This window comes from Balaenoptera borealis (assembly GCF_965194805.1).
Source record: "Balaenoptera borealis genome assembly, chromosome: 12".
Classification (NCBI taxonomy): Eukaryota; Metazoa; Chordata; class Mammalia; order Artiodactyla; family Balaenopteridae; genus Balaenoptera; species Balaenoptera borealis.
Genome location: NC_138869.1, coordinates 9,343,336 through 9,363,508, shown reverse-complemented (window position 1 = coordinate 9,363,508; position 20,173 = coordinate 9,343,336). Strand labels below are relative to the sequence as shown.

Sequence of the window (20,173 nt, the reverse complement as noted above, 5' to 3'; positions counted from 1 at the left end):
GCTCTGCCCTTAGCCATAGGATACAGCAATAAAAATACCAGTTTCTTGTCTGTGAAAGGTCTACCCATTGGAAAGGCCTGAGGCCAGTGGGGACCAAGGGGATGGTCCAGCTCAGAGGGATGTTCGTGTCAGAGTCCTACCAAGTGTGTGAACAACCTTAAAATGAGATTCATCCACACATATATCAATCAGACACTTATATGTGCGGGAACTGCCCTTAGAGATCATCAGCTCTCCCCCCTTCACGTAGAGATGTGAAAATTAAAGAAGGAAGGTAAAGAGTATAAAACCACTTACTATGTGATGCCATCATCTGAGATTTTCCTACATTAACTTCATTTAATCCTCACAATAACCTTACAAGGAAGTTATTATCATTATTATCACTTATTACAGAGAAATGAGACCCAGAAAGGATTAAGTAACTTACCAAAGTTTCAGGGCAAGGATTTCTCTAGATGACACTCTCTCTCGCATAAATTGGGTTATCATGTGAGGAAGAAGCTGGTCTGGTGTTCTCCTCCTTGGCTAGTCTGGAAGTCTTGGAGGCAGTAGAAACGTTTGAGCAGAGAGAAGAGTGACGCTAGGAGGGAAAGTGGCCTGTGATGGTCCTGGGCTTCTCTGGCCTCCCCTCTGACAGCTGGGGGATCCAGTTCCTATAACTTTGCTGCTCCAGGCTGGTCCTCTTGGAAGGAAACACCTGCCCTTAATCACATCCTCCTCTTCTTGTTTTTCAAAAATCATTTCAGGTCTCACATACTGGCTTGCCAAGGGTCATGGCACTGGTGGCTGATTGTGAAGTTCCCAGACCCCAAGCTCCCAGACTCAGGGGGCTGGAGGGGGTGTTTTTTAACTAAATGGATCCATCATCTCTACTTTTACACCTGAACTCAGTTTTCCTGTTCCATTGGAAGCTAGGGAGACCTGACAGTGTGAGAGAAAGACCAATGAGCAAGGAGTAGAAAGATCTGGGAGCTGCTGTAGTTGCCACTTGTTCAGCCTTTCCCTCTGTCTGGCCTGAGGATCCGGAGTCCTAAAGTTGTGCAGAAACAGGCTACAGGAATTGTATGATTTGAATGAGTTGCTAATCACAGAAGAGCACATATGAGGCCTTCACCAGGTTTCCCCTTAGTCACATGACCTTTCCTACTGCACTCATGTCCTAGCCCTTTCCGCCCTCGCCCCTTCAATACCTGTTAGAATTTGGCTCCCTCATAGCCACACAGGGCGATTCTGCTATTATCAGCTTTTTTCTGGGCGCCCTCACTAATCAGCCTTCTGACTGAACCTCTCTGTGCTCTGGTTTCTTTGTCTGTAAACTAGGAATAATCATAGTACCTTCCACCAGCTTGCCAGCCTGGTGTTACAGTCCCCTAGTATTGGGGATCTGAAAGAAACTAATTCCCTGCTTTACTTCCAAAACTGTGCCAGAGGCCAGGGAGGGGCAGATCAGAAAGCCTGTGCCTGGGGCTTTGCCCCTCCTGGGATTTGGGATCTGGTGAGGGTTCACATTCTCACCCGTTCACAATCCAGCACATTGCCGTTGGCATCGCGTGAGAACAGCGGGGGGCCCCCTGGCAAGACACCAAGTTCTCCCTTCGTTTTCACTAAGCAGCCACCACACTGCTGGCATTTTATATATCGTTCTCTGTCTGTTAATGCGAATGAACAAATTTGGTGACTGTGAGGGGAGGGTCCCTCTGAGATGATGACTTTGGTGCGTATTTTCTAAATTTCTTTATTGTGGCTGCTCTTGGTGTGAGGAGAGGCCTCGGCTGGATTGGGAAAGGCTCTACCTTGTCTCTATCACAGTGTCTCTGAGCATATCCACTATCTCATAAATTGATCAGGGCAGGCACACTGGGATTTTGGAAGCAGAAGTAGACCTACCAATGAAAGTAGCATTCCAGAGAGTGCAAGAATGCCACCATCCCATATTGCTGCAAATTTATCTGAAAATCCTGTCACTCTGGGTGTTTTTAGAGACAGATGCACATGAGTTGAATTAAAGCATTTTATTTCCGGGAGGGATAAGGATAACATATTAAATTCAGACTGATCTTGAAATCCCATTTCATCCAAGAAGTCTTTCCTGATACACTGGATAAGTGGTTATATTGAACATTATCTTCCTATTCATTGCCAATACCACCCCCAGCTCCCAAATCCATTCTTTTGTCTAGGCATAGTGGAAATAACCCTTATCGGATATTCCTTTTGTTTACTTGGTGACTGTGTGCTTGTGACTGAGTCTAAGTTTCCAAGGAGGCAGGGGTTAGATGCCAAGCCCAGTACTTTGAGCAGAAGGGACTGCAGGAGGTGGAGGAGGGTAGCATGAGCTCCCAGAGACCCAGCTAGTGCCCGGGAACTGGCTGCCATTTTAGTCTTGGCTGTGCTGGGACTCTGAGAACCTGCCGTGGGCCTTCTTGGCATCGGTGTGGTGTCTGTTTAACAATCCCACGTGCTGGGAAGATAGGGCCCCACATGCCTTGGTGCCATGCCAGGACGTGGGCTGCAGCAGGACAGAGGTTGTGAGGCAGGGCTGGTATCAGCTCTCCCGGGAGGCTGGAGAGCCTTGGGAGCTCAGGCAGGTATCCAGACACAGAGCAGGAGTCCAGCCAGGCCAAGGTGGGCAGGCAGGACTTAAAGGTCAGATGAGGTGGTGGAGAGAATCAGAGAAGGCAGGAAAGGTCTGAGGGGTGGTCTTGACAGTCAGAGAAGGTTGAAGAACCAGAGAATGGCGAGGACAGCAGGGTACAGTGGAGAATGCACTGGGCAGGAGGAGATCTGGGCGCTGTCCCAGTGCAGCCCCAAGTCCAGGCATGATGTGGGAGCCTGCGCTTCCCTTTGCTTCTGTAGCCTCAGTCTCCTCATTTGTAAAATGAGATGTCTGGCCTAGAGACTCTCTCAAGTCTCTGACAATAATAAAATCTTTGGGCCTTGAGAGTCCATCGATCATACTTGCAGCCCTGGAGGAGGCCTTAGAGATCTAGAGTCACCAACTGCGTGTCACTAAGGGAAGTGACCCAGAAATTCCAATGTTTTTCAGCATTTCAAGAATAACAGATTCTATCTCTACTCACAAAAGGACCACAGCAGATGATCACTTAAACAACAGTTTGATCATGGAGTTTGGGAGGAAATGTAATAAAAAAGATGTTCTTTTGTGGTAAAAAGTTTGAGGAACTGATCAAATTCAGTTCTCTCTTTTTATATATGAAGAAAAGGAGGCCTGGAGAGGAGAAATCATTTGCCTAAGGACACCTAGCAAGTTCGAGCAGAACAAGAAGAATCAGAAGACTGTAGTTGTCTAACAACCCAGTTCTGGCTTTTATCGTCTCCCCGCACTGACTCATGCGCTAACATCCGTGATCAAAAACAGGACCCGAGCTTTTGAAAAATGTTCTAGCTTTCCTTTCTCTAATAAATAGAAGGTAGATTTGATCTGGCAACTTTTCCTACTAGCAGTTCCAGATATCAGTGGCTTAGAGCGTGAACCCAGTAGCACTAGAGAGAAGCAGCTGGATTACCCCTGCTGCCAGCAGACTGGGGTGGATGTGGGGAGCTTGTGTGTGAGTGGGCGGAACTGGAAAGTTTCCTGTGGGAAGAGCGTGATCTCTTTAGAGCCTGAAAGGCTGCTATGTCAAGGAGTAGGGAGAGTTATGGGTTAGGAATAAAGGAGCCTGGCTATGAATCTGGCTCAACTACTGTGTGACCTTGGGCAAGTGACCTCTCTGGGCCTCAGTTTCTTCACTTATAAAGTGTGGGGGGCAGGGGGCACCAAGGGGTGCTACATGTTTGCCAAAGGCAAACCCTGACACTTAAGTATGTGTACTTCATCTCTTCCCCATGGAGCTGTTCTGGCTTCTCATAGGTGAAGGTCCAGTGAGTTCAGTTCGTAGATGAGTAGTACGTCCTAGAAGACTGGATCTGTCTCTCCTGCATTCCATGACTCCATTCTCCCTACAGGAAAAAGCTACCATTCCTTTGCTTGGCATTTGAACTTCCGAGACTGGGCCCCACGTTAGCTATCCAGCTTCATCACTTGCCATCTCTAGAGACGAAGGTGTTTAGAGTTAGAGACCCAAATTTCAATCCCAGCTTTACAAGCTCTTTGCAGCTCTGTGACTTTAGGCAAGTTTCCTACCCTCCCTGAGCTTCATATGTAAAATGAAGATGATAAAGAACCTAGTTCATCAATTTGATATGAGGATTAAATGAAATATCATTAAAATTGAGTAGGCACTGAATGAATGTTAGCTCACTCTCTCCCTTCCCCAACTAAAGCATACGTTCCTGGAGAATAGGAATGGGACACCTCTTTTATATCCTCAGAGCTCTTTGCACAAAGTCGTCAGTGAGCAAATACTCAATAAATAATTGTTTGATTGACAGACAAATATTTGTTGGATTGACATTTTGTCTGTCTGTTCCAGAGCTGTTTAGGTAAACCGAAACCTTTGCTTCTCTTTTGCAGTTTGCCCAGCTGGTGGCCGTCTACAAGACACTGGGAGGAGAAAAGTTCCCACTCATTGAGCAGACATACTACCCCAACCACAAAGAAATGGTAGGTGACTGAGTGCGGGCTTCAGTCTCTCTGCTTTTCGCACTCTGAGCTTAGCCACGTGGTGACTATGGGGCTCTGAAGAGGGCCTTAGCCTCCCAACCCCAGAGACTCTGTTGAGGTTGAACTGCAGACCTGCTTTGTGAAGTCAGGGTGGCTGGGTTTTAGCTGACAGCCCTTTGTCTCCAAACCCTGGAGACAGCGTAGGAAAGAGCAGAAACAAGGGCATTTTATCAAGCAACAAACCCATGGATCAACAATCAGAAGATCCAGCTGCTTGGGGTCCTAGCCCAGCCGCACCACAAGTCAGGGATGGTTGCATTCCCTCACTGCATGTCAGTCTCCCAATGCGAAAGGCAAGTGGGCATAATTATTCCTGGCCAGGACATTTAATATGGTACTTGCATAATTTAAGTGAGAATTCTTTACATAATAGTCTGTGAAGAGTGTGAAGTGCCCTTCAGATGTAAGGTGTTGTTCCTGTTATTATTCATCAGACCCTTCCATTCCCTTGGCTTCCTCCAAATTTCGATAAGACTAGGGTTGCACTGTGCCTTCTCTGAGGCCATCTTAGGGTGGCAGAAGGAGCAGATAAATGGGATGGATGGTTGGTACAGAGGCTGTTACTAATGTTTTTCCCTCGTGGTGACCTGGGGCTTAACCTCCTTCTTCTTCTCTGGCCCCACGTACTCTGCCCCAGGCCTGCATGGTCAGTTGGTGGTCCTCCTTAACCCACCAGTGGAGACTGTCTCTGCCATAGCTTTCCAAGTCTGGTGCTCTGGGACAGAGACCTCCAGAAGGAATCTCCGTTTGCACCATTTCTGTGAATGAGGAGCCTGGTCCTGGCATTTTGTGCGTGGCCCAGCTTATTAGCAAGCCACGCACGGAAGATGAATAACAGCCCTGGGCCTCGAAAAGAACTGCCTCCTTCATTTTTGTCAGAGCTTCCCCAGGAGAGGCCCTGGAACCTTAAGCCCTTGTGTTTAATAAATCCTTGAGACCCTCATCAGGGCTTTCTCTTTTAGGACAAGTCAGGAAGCCTTGTAGAGGCTGAGGAACCCTAGGGGTCTGTGCTTGGCGATTTCAGGGAGTCCAAGAGGGGACTGAGCTGAAGACTGAAGGGGCTCTCAAAGCTGGCTTTTTCCTGCTGCAGCATCTAGCAGGCTGACCACTGAAAAAAACTGCAACACGTGCAAAGTGTATTCCTCATCTACCATCCTTTTGCCCCAAGGGCCCTTGTGTTACTTTTCTCCCGTCCTCTATCCTGATATTTGCCTTCAAGAGAGGACCCCTAAGATCTCTCTGAGGTGTCAAAAGCTAAGTGGGAATTTCAACTCTATAAGAGAAAGGCTTTTTTTAGCTTAAAAAAAAGTTTTGAAGTAGGAATGAAAACATTAGTAATCTAGTAGAGAAGGACTTTCTAAAAGAGACAGAGGAGAAGCCTTTTGGACATCAGTTGAGGGCATTAAGTATAGTTAACCTAGAGAGACAATACCCAAGTCTGTTCTTATCTTGCTAATTGGGCCAGGCCTTCTGGCCCAATTAGCAAGATAAGAGGGGATTACAGCACATGGAGGGAGGTTAGGCCATTGTAGGCTTCACACTGGATGATTCCGTGTCCCCAAGTCACTCCCCCAAACAGATGAAAGTGTATCAGAGGATCAGAATGAGTTGAGACAGGAGGAGTAGAGGATACACAGCCAAAGGATGTTGTTCTTTTCATTTCTCCAAATCAGCCTGTTTATCATACTGTCAACCCACCTTCTGTTCTTGTACATCACAAGGCTGCCACACCATCTCATATGTATAATAGTCACCATCTCTCCCCTGTCAGATCAGTTAAGACAAAAAGAAAGCACATTTATCTGGGGAGAAAAAGGAATAGTCCTAGCTTTGGAAAAGAAACTAAGCCAGAATCAATAACAAATACCAGCTCAGCTAAAAGGGTTTGGGAGGCAGGGATGAAGGGCTGAGGACAGGAGAGAAAAGTCATGCTACTTTCCCTAGCCCTTGACAGGTTCTGGACTGGGGTGTTGGACACAAGCTGCAATATGCCCCATCCCTGCCCTAATGCTGGCCAGACCATCCACTTGTTATTTCCCATTGTCTGGCAGTGATGAGGCAGGTGGTGACAGCCAGAGCTCTGAGGGAAGGAAAATGACTTGGTTTTCAGGATTCTTGAAGGTATGTGGTGGTCCCTCCTAGGGCTCGATGATATCAACAAACTCCTTCCTGAGGGGCAGGCGTCCCTGGTACCAGCTGCAGGCGCCATCAACATGCTTCACGCAGACATAATGCCGGGCCTGGTACCCATAGAGCTTCCGTTCCAATAGCCAGTCTGTCCAGAGGCACTCGTTGGGAGCCGAGATGGTACAGGGCACCGTATAGCAGGTGGTGATCTAGAGCCATAGCCACACAACGTCAAAGTGAGTAGGATGTCCTTTTTCCATTATTGCCTTTCAGACTCCTACATGTTCTCCTACAGCCTAACTCAAACGCCCCCTCCCTTATGAAGCCTTTCCTAGTCTCCAAATTTCTCCCTTAGTTCTCCTTCCCCCTGTGCTCTGCATGTATATATATAGTATTGCCTCCTTAATGGCATCTCTGGAGTCAGAAAGACCTGAAGGTCCTTACTCTACCACTGACCTTAAGCAAGTCACTTCACTTCCCACAGCATTAATTTCTTCACCTTAATATGGAAATCTTAAGTCTTCAAAGATTTGTTTTAAAGACTAAATTAAATATTTTAAATAAATTAACGATTACAGGTCCTGGCAAAAAGAGTAGACTCTCTTTAAATGGTAGTGTGTTATCCCAGTCTGCCTAATATGATGGCTGCCTTCCCAGCTAAAATGTAAGTACTCTGAGATCAGGGACTATGGGCCATCTCGCTTTCCCATCCCCAGCTTCATACGATGCCTGGTCCATCGCAGATCTCAAGTATAGTACAGCAAGGGAATAGATCATGCATGCATGAAGGAAGGAATACATGAAAGGTGAGGCTGCACGGCTCAAGACCCTTCCCCCACCCCCAAAAGACCTTGGAAATGGACATTCCTTACTTGGCAGCCACAGTTCAGATGGTAGTGGTGATTCAGACTTTCTCTCTGCAAAAAGGACAGGTTCTCCCAGGGCTCGATGTAGTTGCACAGATGGATGAAGACTTTCCCATCACTGAGGATCTGACCTTCAAAGGGAGATAGAGGAGAGCTTAGCATAAGGAATCTGCTCATGGAGCTCCAGGAGCCCGGATTCTTGAAGGAGCCCCAAATCACAGCCTCTTCAATATCTTTTGGTGGCAGTGGTGATATGGGGCTCAATGAAGGAACCAGAAATACCTCTATTGTCTTTATATCAAAGCTGTTACCAGATGATGTTTGTATGAGGGAGAATTGTGGGGTGAAGGCCTTTACGTTAGCATGGTGTAGACAGAGGGATGTGGGCTTTAAGTCAGAATCTTGGTGGAACCCCCTTCTTTTCTATCATTTACTAGTATGTGACCTTAAGAAAGCCACGTAACTTCTCTGCTGAAAGATGAGAATAATGAGGTGATTGGCAGGATTAAATGAGAGAATGTCTGTGAAGTTCCCAGCACAGTTGTGGGCCCACAGAAGATGTTCAATAGATAGTAGGTCTTTCTTCCTTTTCAACCCTTTCCAACCCTTCCCAGTATCTACACAGGCCAGTCTCTTGCCCCAGTGATACCTATCTTGGTGAGTCTTTCCCCTTCCCCTTCTTTACTTATCAAACTCTTTCCTATCTCCAAAGACCCTTTTTAGTACTATCTCGTCCGCAAAGCCATCCCTGACCCCGCTAGCCCACACCTCTCTTAGAACTTCAGTCGCTCAGTCATTTACTGACTGAGCAACTACTATGACCTGGTACCAGGAATACAGAAATAAATATGACAGGATCTCTGCCCCCAAGGAGCTTAAAAACTAGTAAGGAAGACAGATAAGTAGGCAAAAATGACACTGTTGTGTGATTATATACAAGATGCAGTATAAGAACAAAGGAAAGAACAACTATCTCTGTCTGTGGAAGGGCTGGGGGCAAGAAGGGTGTCTAAGAGCAGATGATGCTTGCGTTGGGCCTTGAAGGGATGGGTAGGAGTTCACCTGCCAGACAAGTGGGGAAGAACTTCTGGATGTTGGGACAGAGGGGCGTAGCTCAGCAGTATACCTACTGCAACCACAAGTAGTTTCATTCAGCTCTAGGGGAAGCGAGGGGCTGGGAACGGTCACTGAAGTGGCAGGAGGCAAGGCTGGAGAGGTCAGCAGGGTCTGGTCACAGAGGGCATTCAGTGTTAGGCAGAAGAGCTTGTGCCTTCTCCTGCAGGCGCCACTGATGACTTTTCAGTGCGCCTGTGCTTCGTCACCTAACCCCACCTTCCTTTAGACTTGACCTCTGTGAGGGCAGCCAGCACATTTCCTGCTTCCCCTGATGCACCACCGTACCTAGGAGAGGGCTAGGCAGGCAGAGGGCAGGTGCTCCGGAAGGAGGTGGCCTCGTTGGCTAGTCCTGGGACCTGGAGGGCTCAGGGGCATGCCCTGCCTCTGCCTTTGCCTCTCCCACCCAGAGGCGCCCCGATCCGCACATGCTCAGAGCTGGGGGCCCCTACCAGTGTGGCCTCCAATGCCTGTGACTTCTCAGAAGTTTGAACTGTGAGCTCTTTGAGGACTGCGACTTGTTACTGAGTCTCCACTCTCCTGCCCCAGGCCAGGCAGTGAGTAGGTGGTCATTCATTGCTAAGGGGATGGACAGATAGTGGAATTCCTCCTCCTGTCCTCCCCACCTGCTATGTTTTTCTCTTCCTGGCCTTCTTTCTAAATATTTTTCATCCTTTAGGGCCAATTCAGATCCCTCTTACACAATGAAGCTTCCCTAACTGTTTACAACCACACAAATACCTTTCCCTGAACTGCAAAATAATTCAGTGTTGCATTCATTCACTTATGGATTATATTCTTGTGAGGTTCTTTAACTGTTCTATCCCAGCCAGTTCAGTATGAGGGATCTGCCTGGGCCCAAGGTCATGGAGACAGAATCACGTTAGAGTCAAGGCTCCTGTTAGTGCCTGTGCTTTACTGCACCCCCAGAATAGGGCCTTGGATGTGAGTCAGCCACGAGCCAAGAGTATGACCTGTCGTGGCTGTCTAAAGCTAATACAATTGTAGGCTACAGTGACTATTATGTGTGTATTGCAGGGGGAGTTTGCAAACGCACAATCCTCCTTTACTCTGTGTAACTAAGACCTCCCCTGCAGTGTGGTGTCCAGTTCGGGGTCCTGTGCTGGGGAGGGACAGGGACAGGCTATATCCCATTGAAGGTGGCCAGGGCAGGAAGGGGTCTGGGAACCACAGCCAGTAGACCTGGAGCTAGAGTGCATGTATCTATCGTCCTCAGCCCTCTGAAGGGTCATTGTAGAATAGAGGGCAGAGCTGAACCCATAAGGGAGAGTTTCAGAATAGCAGAATTTGGCTCAAGATACCAAAAATCTTATACCAATTAAAGCTGTTTGGAAATGGAACCAGTTGCCCTAGGCTGGGAGAGCAACCTGTGAACTAGCAAGGCAATGGCAGCGAGGACTCTTGCACTGAAAGGGACGTTACCAAGGCTCCTCCCGACCTAGGCTGCCTCTTCGTAACACAGCTCTGTTTTATGCCAAGAAAATGCCACCTGGCTCAGCTCACTACCCAGGGTCAGCCCTGGCTCCTCCTTGACTGCCTTCCTTAGGGCAGAGACTCTTTTTTTTTTTTTTTTTTAATAAATTTATTTATTTATTTATTTATCTTTTAATTTTTGTCTGCGTTGGGTCTTCGTTGCTACGCACGGGCTTTCTCTATTTGCAGCGAGTGGGGGCTACTCTTCGTTGCGGTGCACGGGCTTCTCATTGCGGAGCACAGGCTCTCAGCACACAGGCTTCAGTAGTTGCAGCATACGGGCTCAGTAGTTGTGGCGCACAGGCTTAGTTGCTCTGCAGCACGTGGGATCTTCCCGGACCAGGGCTCGAACCCGTGTCCCCTGCACTGGCAGGCGGATTCTTAACCACTGCGCCACCAGGGAAGTCCAGGGCAGAGACTCTTAGGGCCGCTTGCTGGTCTTTAACTTACCAGTCAGGAGATACTGCTTCTGGCTGTTAGCTTCTAGTTTCACCCCACAGAGGGAGGAATCAAAAGGTGTATAGATATACTGAATATTGTTGACTTTCTCAAACCCTTTGAACATCTGAAAGCATTTACAAAAGAGCAGTACTGGGTCAGTGAGTGTACTTTATATCTTAACAGGAAAAACTTTTTCTTAATCTAAAAAAATTAAGCGAAAGTCTAGTTCAGGATTTGTTGCACACAGATGGCCCAACTGGGTCTTTCCTCTCTAAAACAATCTAAACCTTGGTTGATTCCAGTGGGAAGGGAGGTGCCTCTAGCAGCCCTATGCACAAGCGCTGAGGGCCTGTCCTGCACTGTCCCTTGGCTCCTGTGGTCCTGTTGCCTACATGTCATCCCCTGCACTTGAGCATCTGTACCCCAACACCGCTGAGCCAGGCCGCCTCACCTACCAGCCCCACCCCTCCCAGATCACAGACCCCACTCCTTCTAACAGCCCAAGGGGGTAAATGCCCTGGCCTGTCCCCATGTACCTTTATCTGTTTGATTTCATACCGGATCATTTTTTGAGTGTCAGCAGGGTTTGCACTGGCAGGAACTACCTTCTCACTGGAGATTTTGGCCCGGATCGCTGCATAGGAAGAGAAAAGAGGGAACTTGCAGCAACACGTGGGAGCAGTCCATCTGGGATCTGGATGACGTGGCGCCCCTGGAGAATTTTGCAGGGGAATTCTGGGTTTAGGTCTTGGTGGGTTATGGGGAGAATGCTGCATGTGAGGGAATCTCCTCTGCAGTTACTGGAAGTTCCAAAACCCTCGGGCCTGTTGGGTCCTGCACTTTACCTGCTGGTTTGGGAAGTCTGGTTCTCCACAGCCCAGGGTGCAGTGGGGTGGAGGTGTGCGGCAGGTAGAGGAGGAAGGAGGAGCCACTTGAGGGCAGTTGGTGTGTGGTCATCTACTGCTGTAGCCCAAGGCCTCAGAGAGAGACTGACCGAGTTGATATTGGTAAATGTTTAGTGAATTAATAAATGTCCTGACCCTGCACAGAGGTAGTTCATCTCTTGCCACTTGGGTATTAATCAAAACCTGTTTATGAGTTCCTCCTCTGTGCCTGGCCTAACGCTGGATACTAGACCCACAGACATGATTAAGACAGGGTCCGCATCCTGCAGAACTCTTGGTGTGGTGGAGAACACCCTTAGAAAGACCAACAGCACAGCATGGTAGGAGCACAGAGGTGCTGTGGTAGCACCAAGGAGTCAGGAAGCCTTCAGAGAAGAGGAGACACCTGAGTAAGATCTTGAAGGATGAATAGGAGTTTGCCAGGAATTTAAGGGTTTCAAGGAAGGGCATTCCAGGCAGAGGGAGAGAGAGGGCAAAAGGTGTGTGTTGAGGTCAGGGCGTGGTGACAACCTCAGTTATAAGCTTGGACACCCAAGGATGTTTATAATGAAAGCGCAAGTCCCTGGCCCCTGGCTTTCCCTCCCCCCATCCAGTAGATCAGAATAATCCCCGGAGAGTTCCGGAGACTTGTTGTTCAGTGACCACCCCCCCCGTAACGGCAGTAGGCAGGGGAGAGGGGGTCGCTGCGGAGGCCCTTTACGCAGCCTGTTTCCTCGCAAGTCTGCGGGTCGCAGCGCTTGCAAGGTGGCTGTGGCGCCGGCCCTGCCCGACCCACGGGGCCCCAGCAGGAGGCAACTGGTGCGGGATTGGAGCCCCTCCCCTTCCCTCCAGACTCCGGGTCTGCCGCTGGGCCCGCCTCGACCCCACACAGCCACCCCCTGCCTTGGACCTCGAGGGCTCCCCCGGACTCACCTAGCGCCGAGTGGCAGACGTGCCGCTGGGGGTGTGCGGGGGCGCAGCTGCACGCCTCGCCCAGCCCCGGCGGCCGTAGCAGCGCCAGCAACCGCAGCAGCAGCGCCCAGCTCGGCGCGGTCCGGGGGCTCCAAGGCATGTCACGGCAGCGCCCTGACTCAGCCTCTGCGGACTGTCGGACCAAGCAGCCCCTCCAGGGCTTCTCCAGAACTCGTCGCGCCCCTCGCCCCTGGCTTTATGAGGTGGACCTAGGGCCAGTCCCGCCCCGATGGGCTCCGCCCTCCTTTGGCTGTAGGCCATCCGCGGCTGCGGGACCAGCGGCCCTCCTGGCCGGCGGGCTCAGTGGCAGGCTCAGCAAGATGAAGAGGGAAGCCAGGAGAGTCTCCTAGTCTCTATTTCCTTGCCTGAGCCTTCTGGAAGTAGAGGGAGGGCTGGGAAAGGGGATGATGTAAGGACTGAAAGACAGGGCAACAAAGACAAATGCACCGGTACACAGAGACCAAGCGACTGTGATTCAGGCAGAAAGGACAAGAGTGTAGAGAGGCACAAACAGGAAGAGACAGGCGGAGTCAGAGAGAGGCAGACGGAATTACAACAGGCAAAAGAGACAGTGACAGAGAAGGACGGATCTCTTGCTGAGCTGCACGCTGGGAATGAGACGAGCTACTCAGGGCTTCTTCTTTCAGCTGCAGGAAGTGTTTTCAATGCCCTATTTATGAGGCTCCAAAGCAACAGCAAACAGTAATGGAATAGGACAGAGAAAGTTGGGGTGTGTGTGTGTGTCTTGGCTCTGTCGGCTGGGGGGTGGGGAGAGATGTCCGAGAAAGCAGCCAGTGCTTTAGAAACGCTTTCCCGTGCCCAGAGCTCAGACTCTGCAGATGGCTGAGGACCGTGCTCTTGCTGGGGGCTCAAAGCACGGGGTAGCCCATCACTTAGGGCAAACCTGGGTTCTCAAAGCTCTCTCCAGACCCTAGGCCACCCTGGTTCCTGTCTCAGGCCCCTACTCAGCTGAGAGACTACATCTTGTTATAGAGGGTGGGGCAGCTTAGAAAACAAAGAAGCAAAGCACTTGGGGCCAGGGACTGGAGTCCTGTCCACTGTTCGACAGAAGGCATAGTGCTCCGAGCCTCCAAACAGAAAGAAACCCATGGGATTATTGTCGTAGGATGTTTCCACACAGTGTTCCACCAGAAGGTAGCAGGCTGGGTACTGATTCTGTCACTAGGTAGCTTGGCAACCTTTGCCTCTCTGGGCCTCACTTCCTGCTCCGTAAAGTAGGATTGAACTACATGATTTTGCCCCAGTCTCAACTGGCCTCAGCCAGAAACACTGAAATCCTCCGGTCAGGTACTCCCAGTATCTGGTCACACATTCAGGATTCCCATGGGAATCTGACTTTTCTTCAGAGTCAACATTATTCCCTTTGAAAGACATGTTTTCATCTTGATGTGGTGGTGATGTTTGAAAAGAAGGAAACTGAAAGAGAGCTGAGCCTGACTGAGAAGGATGAGATCTGGTGTCCAGGTTGGTTCTTCATGCAACACCCGACCAAGATAGAGTCTGAGGTGTTATTGCACGGGATCTCAAAAGCATCCAGTCCAGGCTCTTCACTCGGCAGACGTGAAGGCTGAGGCCCAGGGAGGTAAAGAGACTTGCAGAGAGACTGGGATGCCAGTCTCCTGACGTCTGGTCCAGCGCTCTTTCCCCTCCACCATGTTATTTCTTCCATCGCCATTTTGTAACAGCTTGAAATCCTGCCTTTGGAGGGTAGTTCTTCTTCTTTTAAGTTTTCATAGTTCCTCTGTTAAAATACGGCTACCTCAAGGTAATGTTTACTCTCTTAAGGATCTCTTTTGAGTGATAAACATGTTGAATTCTTATGTCAGCTCTCTTCCAAACCCCAAGCTGGGCAGAAATGGGCCTTCGCATACTAAGCTGTGTTTGGTGGTGAGTTTGGGGTGTTGGTGAGCAAGGAAGAGAGTGTGAAAGAGGGGAGAAAAGCCAGGTTCAGTACAGGAAAGCTGGACACATGAAGGATGAAGCAATAAGTTTTAAAGATGTAGAGAGTACCAAGTCGGAGAGCAGGGTCCTTATAGTTCTGCTACTAATATGCTGTGACCTTAAGCAAGTCACTGTCACCCTATGGGCCTCAGTTTTTTAATTTGTGAGGCAAGTAGGTTGCACTAGTTCTTTAAAGACCCCTTCCAAGGGTGTTCCCAGGAAAAATATTTGTAAGATTCCACATGTACACTCTGACCAATTCATTCCTTTCTCCTCTGCTTTCAGCTGACTCTGCCCACGTTCCCTGTGGTGGTAAAGATCGGCCATGCTCACTCGGGCATGGGCAAGGTAAGGCTGGGGCTGCTGTGCTCTGGGGTTGAGGCCAAAAAGGGCACTTTTCAGAGAGCCTGGTTGTGGACTATTCTTCTGCCTCTGTTGCTGATGACTTCTTTTCAAGGAGAAGACCATTTGGCCCCTCTGAAGCCATGAGTGTTACCCAAACGGTCCTCTTGCAGCAAGCAGAGTGCAGGCCACCTGACTGGTCCCTGTGTTCTTTGCAGCAAATGTGGCTCCTGAGCCCTGGGAAGGGAAGCTCAAGAGTAGGGACTTCCTAGGGAGATGTGGCACTCAGGTCTGCATCTGGATGGAAACATCTTGATGGGTTTGGGGGCTCAGGGCTCTTGTGACTCTCAGTGTGTGTGTGTGTGTGTGTGTGTATGTGTCCCTTTCTCCCTCTCTGCCTTCCTCCAACATTAGGTCAAAGTGGAAAACCACTACGATTTCCAGGACATTGCTAGCGTGGTGGCCCTCACCCAGACCTACGCCACAGCAGAGCCTTTCATTGACGCCAAGTATGACATCCGGGTCCAGAAGATAGGCAACAACTACAAGGCTTACATGTGAGTGGGGGTGGGGTCCCCAAAGATGCTCTTCGCTGTCTCCTCAGCTCTGGGGAGACTCTCGGCCTCCAGGTAGTAGCCACCTCTCAGTTTAGCCTCCTCTGGCCCACAAGGCAGAGAACAGAGAGAGGGCGCCATTCAAGTCAAGGGAGTCTTAGCCTGGCTTCCTTTCAAGGCAGAGAAGGGGTTCCTGAACTAAGATGAGAAATAAAATGAGTATTTATTTTCATTTTAGCCTCTAAGTGGAATCTGACGTTCTCCTCAGTTATGAGCAGACTGGAGTATCAGCAGCAGCACGTGTGATTTGTCACTAATGGTCATCACAGAGGTTTTTGTTTCACATACACTTGTGACAGATCTCTCTAAATTCCAGTTACTTTTATCACTATTTAAGAATCATGGTAGTTAGACTTGCCACTGCATTCACACCTGTGAATACATTTGTTATTTATGAAGAAACATATTTTTTACTAATCTGAGATTTGTTTGTTATTTTTGATAACTCTTCTGGTAAATTCTTTTAAATAATTGAGTTCCTTTGTTGTCCTGTGTAGTTTATTTTACATTCACACGTCTTATATATTTTACACATTGAAAGGAATCCATAGGCTTCACTAGGCGGCCAGAGCACAGAAAAAGTTAAAAACTCCTGACGTAGCGATATAGCCTTGCAAACACTACAGAACATTAAAAGCCTAGTGGTTATGAGAATAGATGATTTCTCCATGTAACTGTGTCCATTTGCCAGAATGGAAAGGTAAAGGTTTCCTCCAATACAATTTAGAAAAAGAAAAGATTTCAAGACTACCTGATCTTCCATAAAATACATAAGAATAAAAATGGCTTACAAGTCCAATTTTGGAAATATTAACTTCACACTGTAAAAAATGTTAAGGTAGTGTTCTTCTTTACAAAGAGAGAACATTACAATATATGAATTTGATCTTTGCCACTCAGGACTTGAGCAGACGTCAGGGTTGAGCAGCTTCCCTCTCTCACCATCTATTTTCATTTTTCTTCCTTCATCTTTCCTTTTAGTGTGTATACTCCCCACCCCTGGAGTTAGTTAGGAGTCCCTTCCCTGCACTCCCTTCTTGTAACCCTTCGCACACTTCTAGTTGAGGGCTTTTCACACGTTGGGTATTTGTACCATGCTCCTCTGAGCTCTCTGGGCGGAACCGGAGTCATCTCTGTGGCCCTGCTTCCTTGTACAGTAGCAGGCGTGTAGTAGGCCCCCAATAAGTATGCAGGGAAGAGCCCTTGTGAAGAACTGAAGCACAGAATCTTTTTTACCTTTATTCACCCGATTCCTACTTTTTTAGGTTTATAATTTTTTTTTTAGTAAACCTTTATTGGAGTATAATTGCTTCACAATACTGTGTTAGTTTCTGTTGCACAACAAAGCGAATCAGTCATATGCATACACTTCCCCATATCCTCCTCCTCTTGAGCCTCCCTCCCACCCTCCCTATCCCACCCCTCTAGGTCATCACAAAGCACTGAGCTGATCTCCCTGTGCTATGCTGCTGCTTCCCACCAGCCAACTATTTTACATTCGGTAGGGTATATGTCTTGCTTCGCCCTCCCACCCCATGTCCTCAAGTCCATTCTCTATGTCTACCTCTTTATTCCGGCCCTGCAACTAGGTTCATCAGTACCATTTTTTTTTTTTTTTGATTCCATATATATGCGTTAGCATACAGTTATAATTTTTTATTTAAAGCCTTTCTGCTTCAGAAAGGAATTTAAGGTTGCTTTAAAATTATGCACAATGTAAGACAGGATAATTTAAAAGACCATTATAAAAACTAGCTAAAAGAAGCAGAAAAATTGATGACTTCGGCACCTAGGAAAGCAGGTATCCTATCCTTTAATTTTAAAATCCCCTAAATAAATTCAAAACAGTTATGACAGTGGAGCAAGAATGTCTTCATCCTTAAAAAGAGACACCACATTTTTAAAGGTTGGGGTTTCTGAAAACAATTTAAATGAAGCATAAGATAAGAGAGTCAGGGACTTCCCTGGCAGTCCAGTGGTTAAGACTCCGTGCTTCCACTGCACGGGGCACAGGCTCTATCCTTGGTGAGGGAATTAAGATCCTGCATGCCGCAAAGCGCAGCCAAAAAAAATAGGGGACTTCCCTGGTGGTCCAGTGGTTAAGAATCTGCCTTCCAATGCAGGGAGGGACACGGGTTTGATCCCTGGTCAGGGAACTAAGATCCCACATGCCGCGGGGCAACTAAGCCCACGCACCACAACTACTGAGCCCACACGCCACAGCAGGAGAGAAGCCCACATGCTGCAAAGAAAGATGCCGCATGCTGCAACAAACATCCCTCGTGCCTGACACACCCAAATAAATAAATAAATATTTTTAAAGTAAATAAATAAATTAATTAAATGGCCAGAATCAACATTTTAAAAAAAAAGAATCCCCAACCATTGATGAGGGGTGGGTGACTGGAGCAGCTTTAGAAAACATTTACTTACCTTTTTTTTTTTTAACATCTTTATTGAAGTATAATTGCTTTACAATGGTGTGCTAGTTTCTGCTTTATAACAAAGTGAATCAACTATACATATACATATATCCCCATATCTCTTCCCTCTTGCGTCTCCCTCCCCCCCCTCCCTATCCCACCTCTCTTGGTGGTCACAAAGCACTGAGCTGATCTTCCTGTGCTATGCAGCTGCTTCCCACTAGCTATCTATTTTACATTTGGTAATATATATAAGTCCATGCCACTCTCTCACTTCGTCCCAGCTTACCCTTCCCCCTCCCCGTGTCCTCAAGTCCTTCTCTATGTCTGCATCTTTATTCCTGTCCTGCCCCTAGGTTCTTCAGAACCTTTTTTTTTTTTTAGATTCCATATATATGTTAGCATACAGTATTTGTTTTTCTCTTTCTGACTTACTTCACTCTGTATGACAGACTGTAGGTCCATCCACCTCACTACAAAGAACTCAATTTCATTTCTTTTTATGACTGAGTAATATTCCATTATGTATATGTGCCACATCTTCTTTATCCATTCATCTGTCGATGGACATTTAGGTTGCTTTCATGACCTGGCTATTGTAAATAGTGCTGCCATGAACATTGTGGTACATGACTCTTTGAATGATGGTTTTCTCAGGGTATATGCCCAGGAGTGGGATTGCTGGGTCGTCTGGTAGTTCTATTTTTAGTTTTTAAAAGAACCTCCATACTGTTCTCCATAGTGGCTGTATCAATTTACATTCCCACCAACAGTGCAGGAGGGTTCCCTTTTCTCCACACCCTCTCCAGCATTTATTGTTGGTAGATTTTTTGATGATGACCATTTACTTACTTTTTTATTTGCAAGGGACCGTCAGTTATTTGAGGGAATGTTTAGGCCCTCTCAGCTCCTCTTCCCCAAAGTTTTGGCCATTCTCTTGCTCTCAGAAGAAGGAATTGACTTGGCAGTAGTCAAGATAAGGTTTGAGATTCTTCCCTTCTCCCCCAGCCCTCACCCTAGAGACCTAGAGACCTAGAGACAGCCACGGTTGGTGGGAAGAATGCGCTGCTCCTGCTGCGCTGTCAGCAGGCAATAATGTGGGTCCCTCTGTGGAGGTCGGATGACCTGTGAGCCTCCCTAAACGGCTTCTCAGTTTCCCCTCTGCTCCCACATGCTCCAGGTAGCCTGCACGGATCTGCGCCCTGCATCCCGTTGTTAGAGAAAGGTGTAAAGTATAAGGGACATTATTATTACTCAAAGTTTCTGAGACCCTATTATGTACCGTGGCCTTGTGCTGGGGACATGGAAGTGAGGGACTCTCTGCCCCTGTCCTTGAGGAGTCCAGCGTCACCACAGGAACACACCTGTGAACCACCAGTGTTAGGAAGACAGCATTATTTTTACTATGATCTGCCTTTGTGTTTCTATTCATATTTTGCAAGCCACTCAGCTGTCAGTTGTTTGTCTTTTCTGAACTAGGTAGTGGGGTGTAGGGAAAAGCGCAGCACAATGAAGGAACCAAGAGTCCTGAGTTTTTATCTTGTATCCACTTTGACTAGATATACAATCCTGGACAAGTCATCTAACCTTTCTGCGTCTTAATCTCCTTGTCTGTAAAATGGGGGCAAGAATCGCAGCGTACTCAAAACAGGGTGGTTGCAGTGAGGCTCTGGCGAGGGATTTGGGAAAGGAAGAACCTTGGAAGGTAGTCAGTACTATACAAATGTGAGGGGTTGTTTCTACCATATTGGTCGGCTCACTGGGCTGGCTCGGGCTCTGAAGTACCAGCCGTGTGTCTCGGCTTCTCAGTGTCTGAAATCAGATCTCTGAGAGAATACTCCTGAGAACTGCTGAGCAGAGAAGCACATCATCCAGTCTTCAGTCATAGTGAGTGATAAAGACAGCAGGTGAAGGGCTCTGTCAGTAGTTGAGCAGGGCTTTTCTGTCCCCTAGGCCATCCCCTTCCTCTTGACTGTGTCTGAGCGAAGACTAATAATTTAAAAGCCATATTTTTGGTATTTTACAGTTTATTTAAAACTGTATCAGTTGGTCCTCATGACAACCCTGTGTTTACATAGGGATAAGGGAGGCGCAGAGAGGTGAAGTGATTCACCCAAGGTCATCCAGCCAGTCAAGAGCAAATCCAGAACCAGAAACCAGGTCACCTGCCTCCTATTTAGTCCAAGACTAGTTGACTCTAACACATGCTCTTGGAGGGAGGGCGCAGAGGGCACGGAAGAGAAGGGGTTGGGGACTTGATTCCATCAGCTCCATGTGATGGATGAGGCAGCCTAAGCCTGAAGAGGTT

The 20,173-nt window shown here is 48.0% G+C and overlaps 2 protein-coding genes across 3 annotated transcripts in view; one reads left to right on the top strand and one right to left on the bottom strand.

The window, feature by feature from the left end:
• SYN2 (synapsin II) overlaps positions 1 to 20,173 on the top strand; it is a 160,546-nt gene that overhangs the window by 117,544 nt on the left and 22,829 nt on the right. Inside the window, exons 5-7 of the mRNA XM_082347928.1 lie at positions 4,478 to 4,567; positions 14,772 to 14,834; positions 15,243 to 15,385. Of these exons, the coding sequence (XP_082204054.1) occupies positions 4,478 to 4,567; positions 14,772 to 14,834; positions 15,243 to 15,385 (296 nt within the window). The remainder of the gene's footprint in view (positions 1 to 4,477; positions 4,568 to 14,771; positions 14,835 to 15,242; positions 15,386 to 20,173) is intronic.
• TIMP4 (TIMP metallopeptidase inhibitor 4) lies at positions 2,001 to 12,750 on the bottom strand. 2 transcript variants are annotated; one of them, XM_082347963.1, is made up of 5 exons: positions 12,486 to 12,750; positions 11,205 to 11,302; positions 10,678 to 10,792; positions 7,627 to 7,751; positions 2,001 to 6,944 (listed from the first exon to the last, which is right to left on the bottom strand). In XM_082347963.1, exons 1-5 carry the CDS (start codon positions 12,622 to 12,624, stop codon positions 6,846 to 6,848), a joined length of 576 nt encoding a protein of 191 aa, XP_082204089.1. In that variant the 5' UTR covers positions 12,625 to 12,750; the 3' UTR covers positions 2,001 to 6,845. The 2 variants fall into 2 exon arrangements, with proteins under 2 accessions (XP_082204089.1, XP_082204088.1); XM_082347962.1 differs by having other exon boundaries at positions 2,001 to 6,963; positions 12,486 to 12,724.

Bases quoted from the DNA above. Each gene is read 5' to 3' on its own strand.
- TIMP4 (XM_082347962.1), bottom strand. From the start codon at position 12,624: ATGCCTTGGAGCCCCCGGACCGCGCCGAGCTGGGCGCTGCTGCTGCGG. The intron at 11,303-12,485 runs GTGAGTCCGGGG...CTTCCTATGCAG, and splicing joins CGTCTGCCACTCGGCGCTAG to CGATCCGGGCCAAAATCTCC. The intron at 6,964-7,626 runs GTAAGGAATGTC...CTATGGCTCTAG, and splicing joins ATCTGAACTGTGGCTGCCAA to ATCACCACCTGCTATACGGT.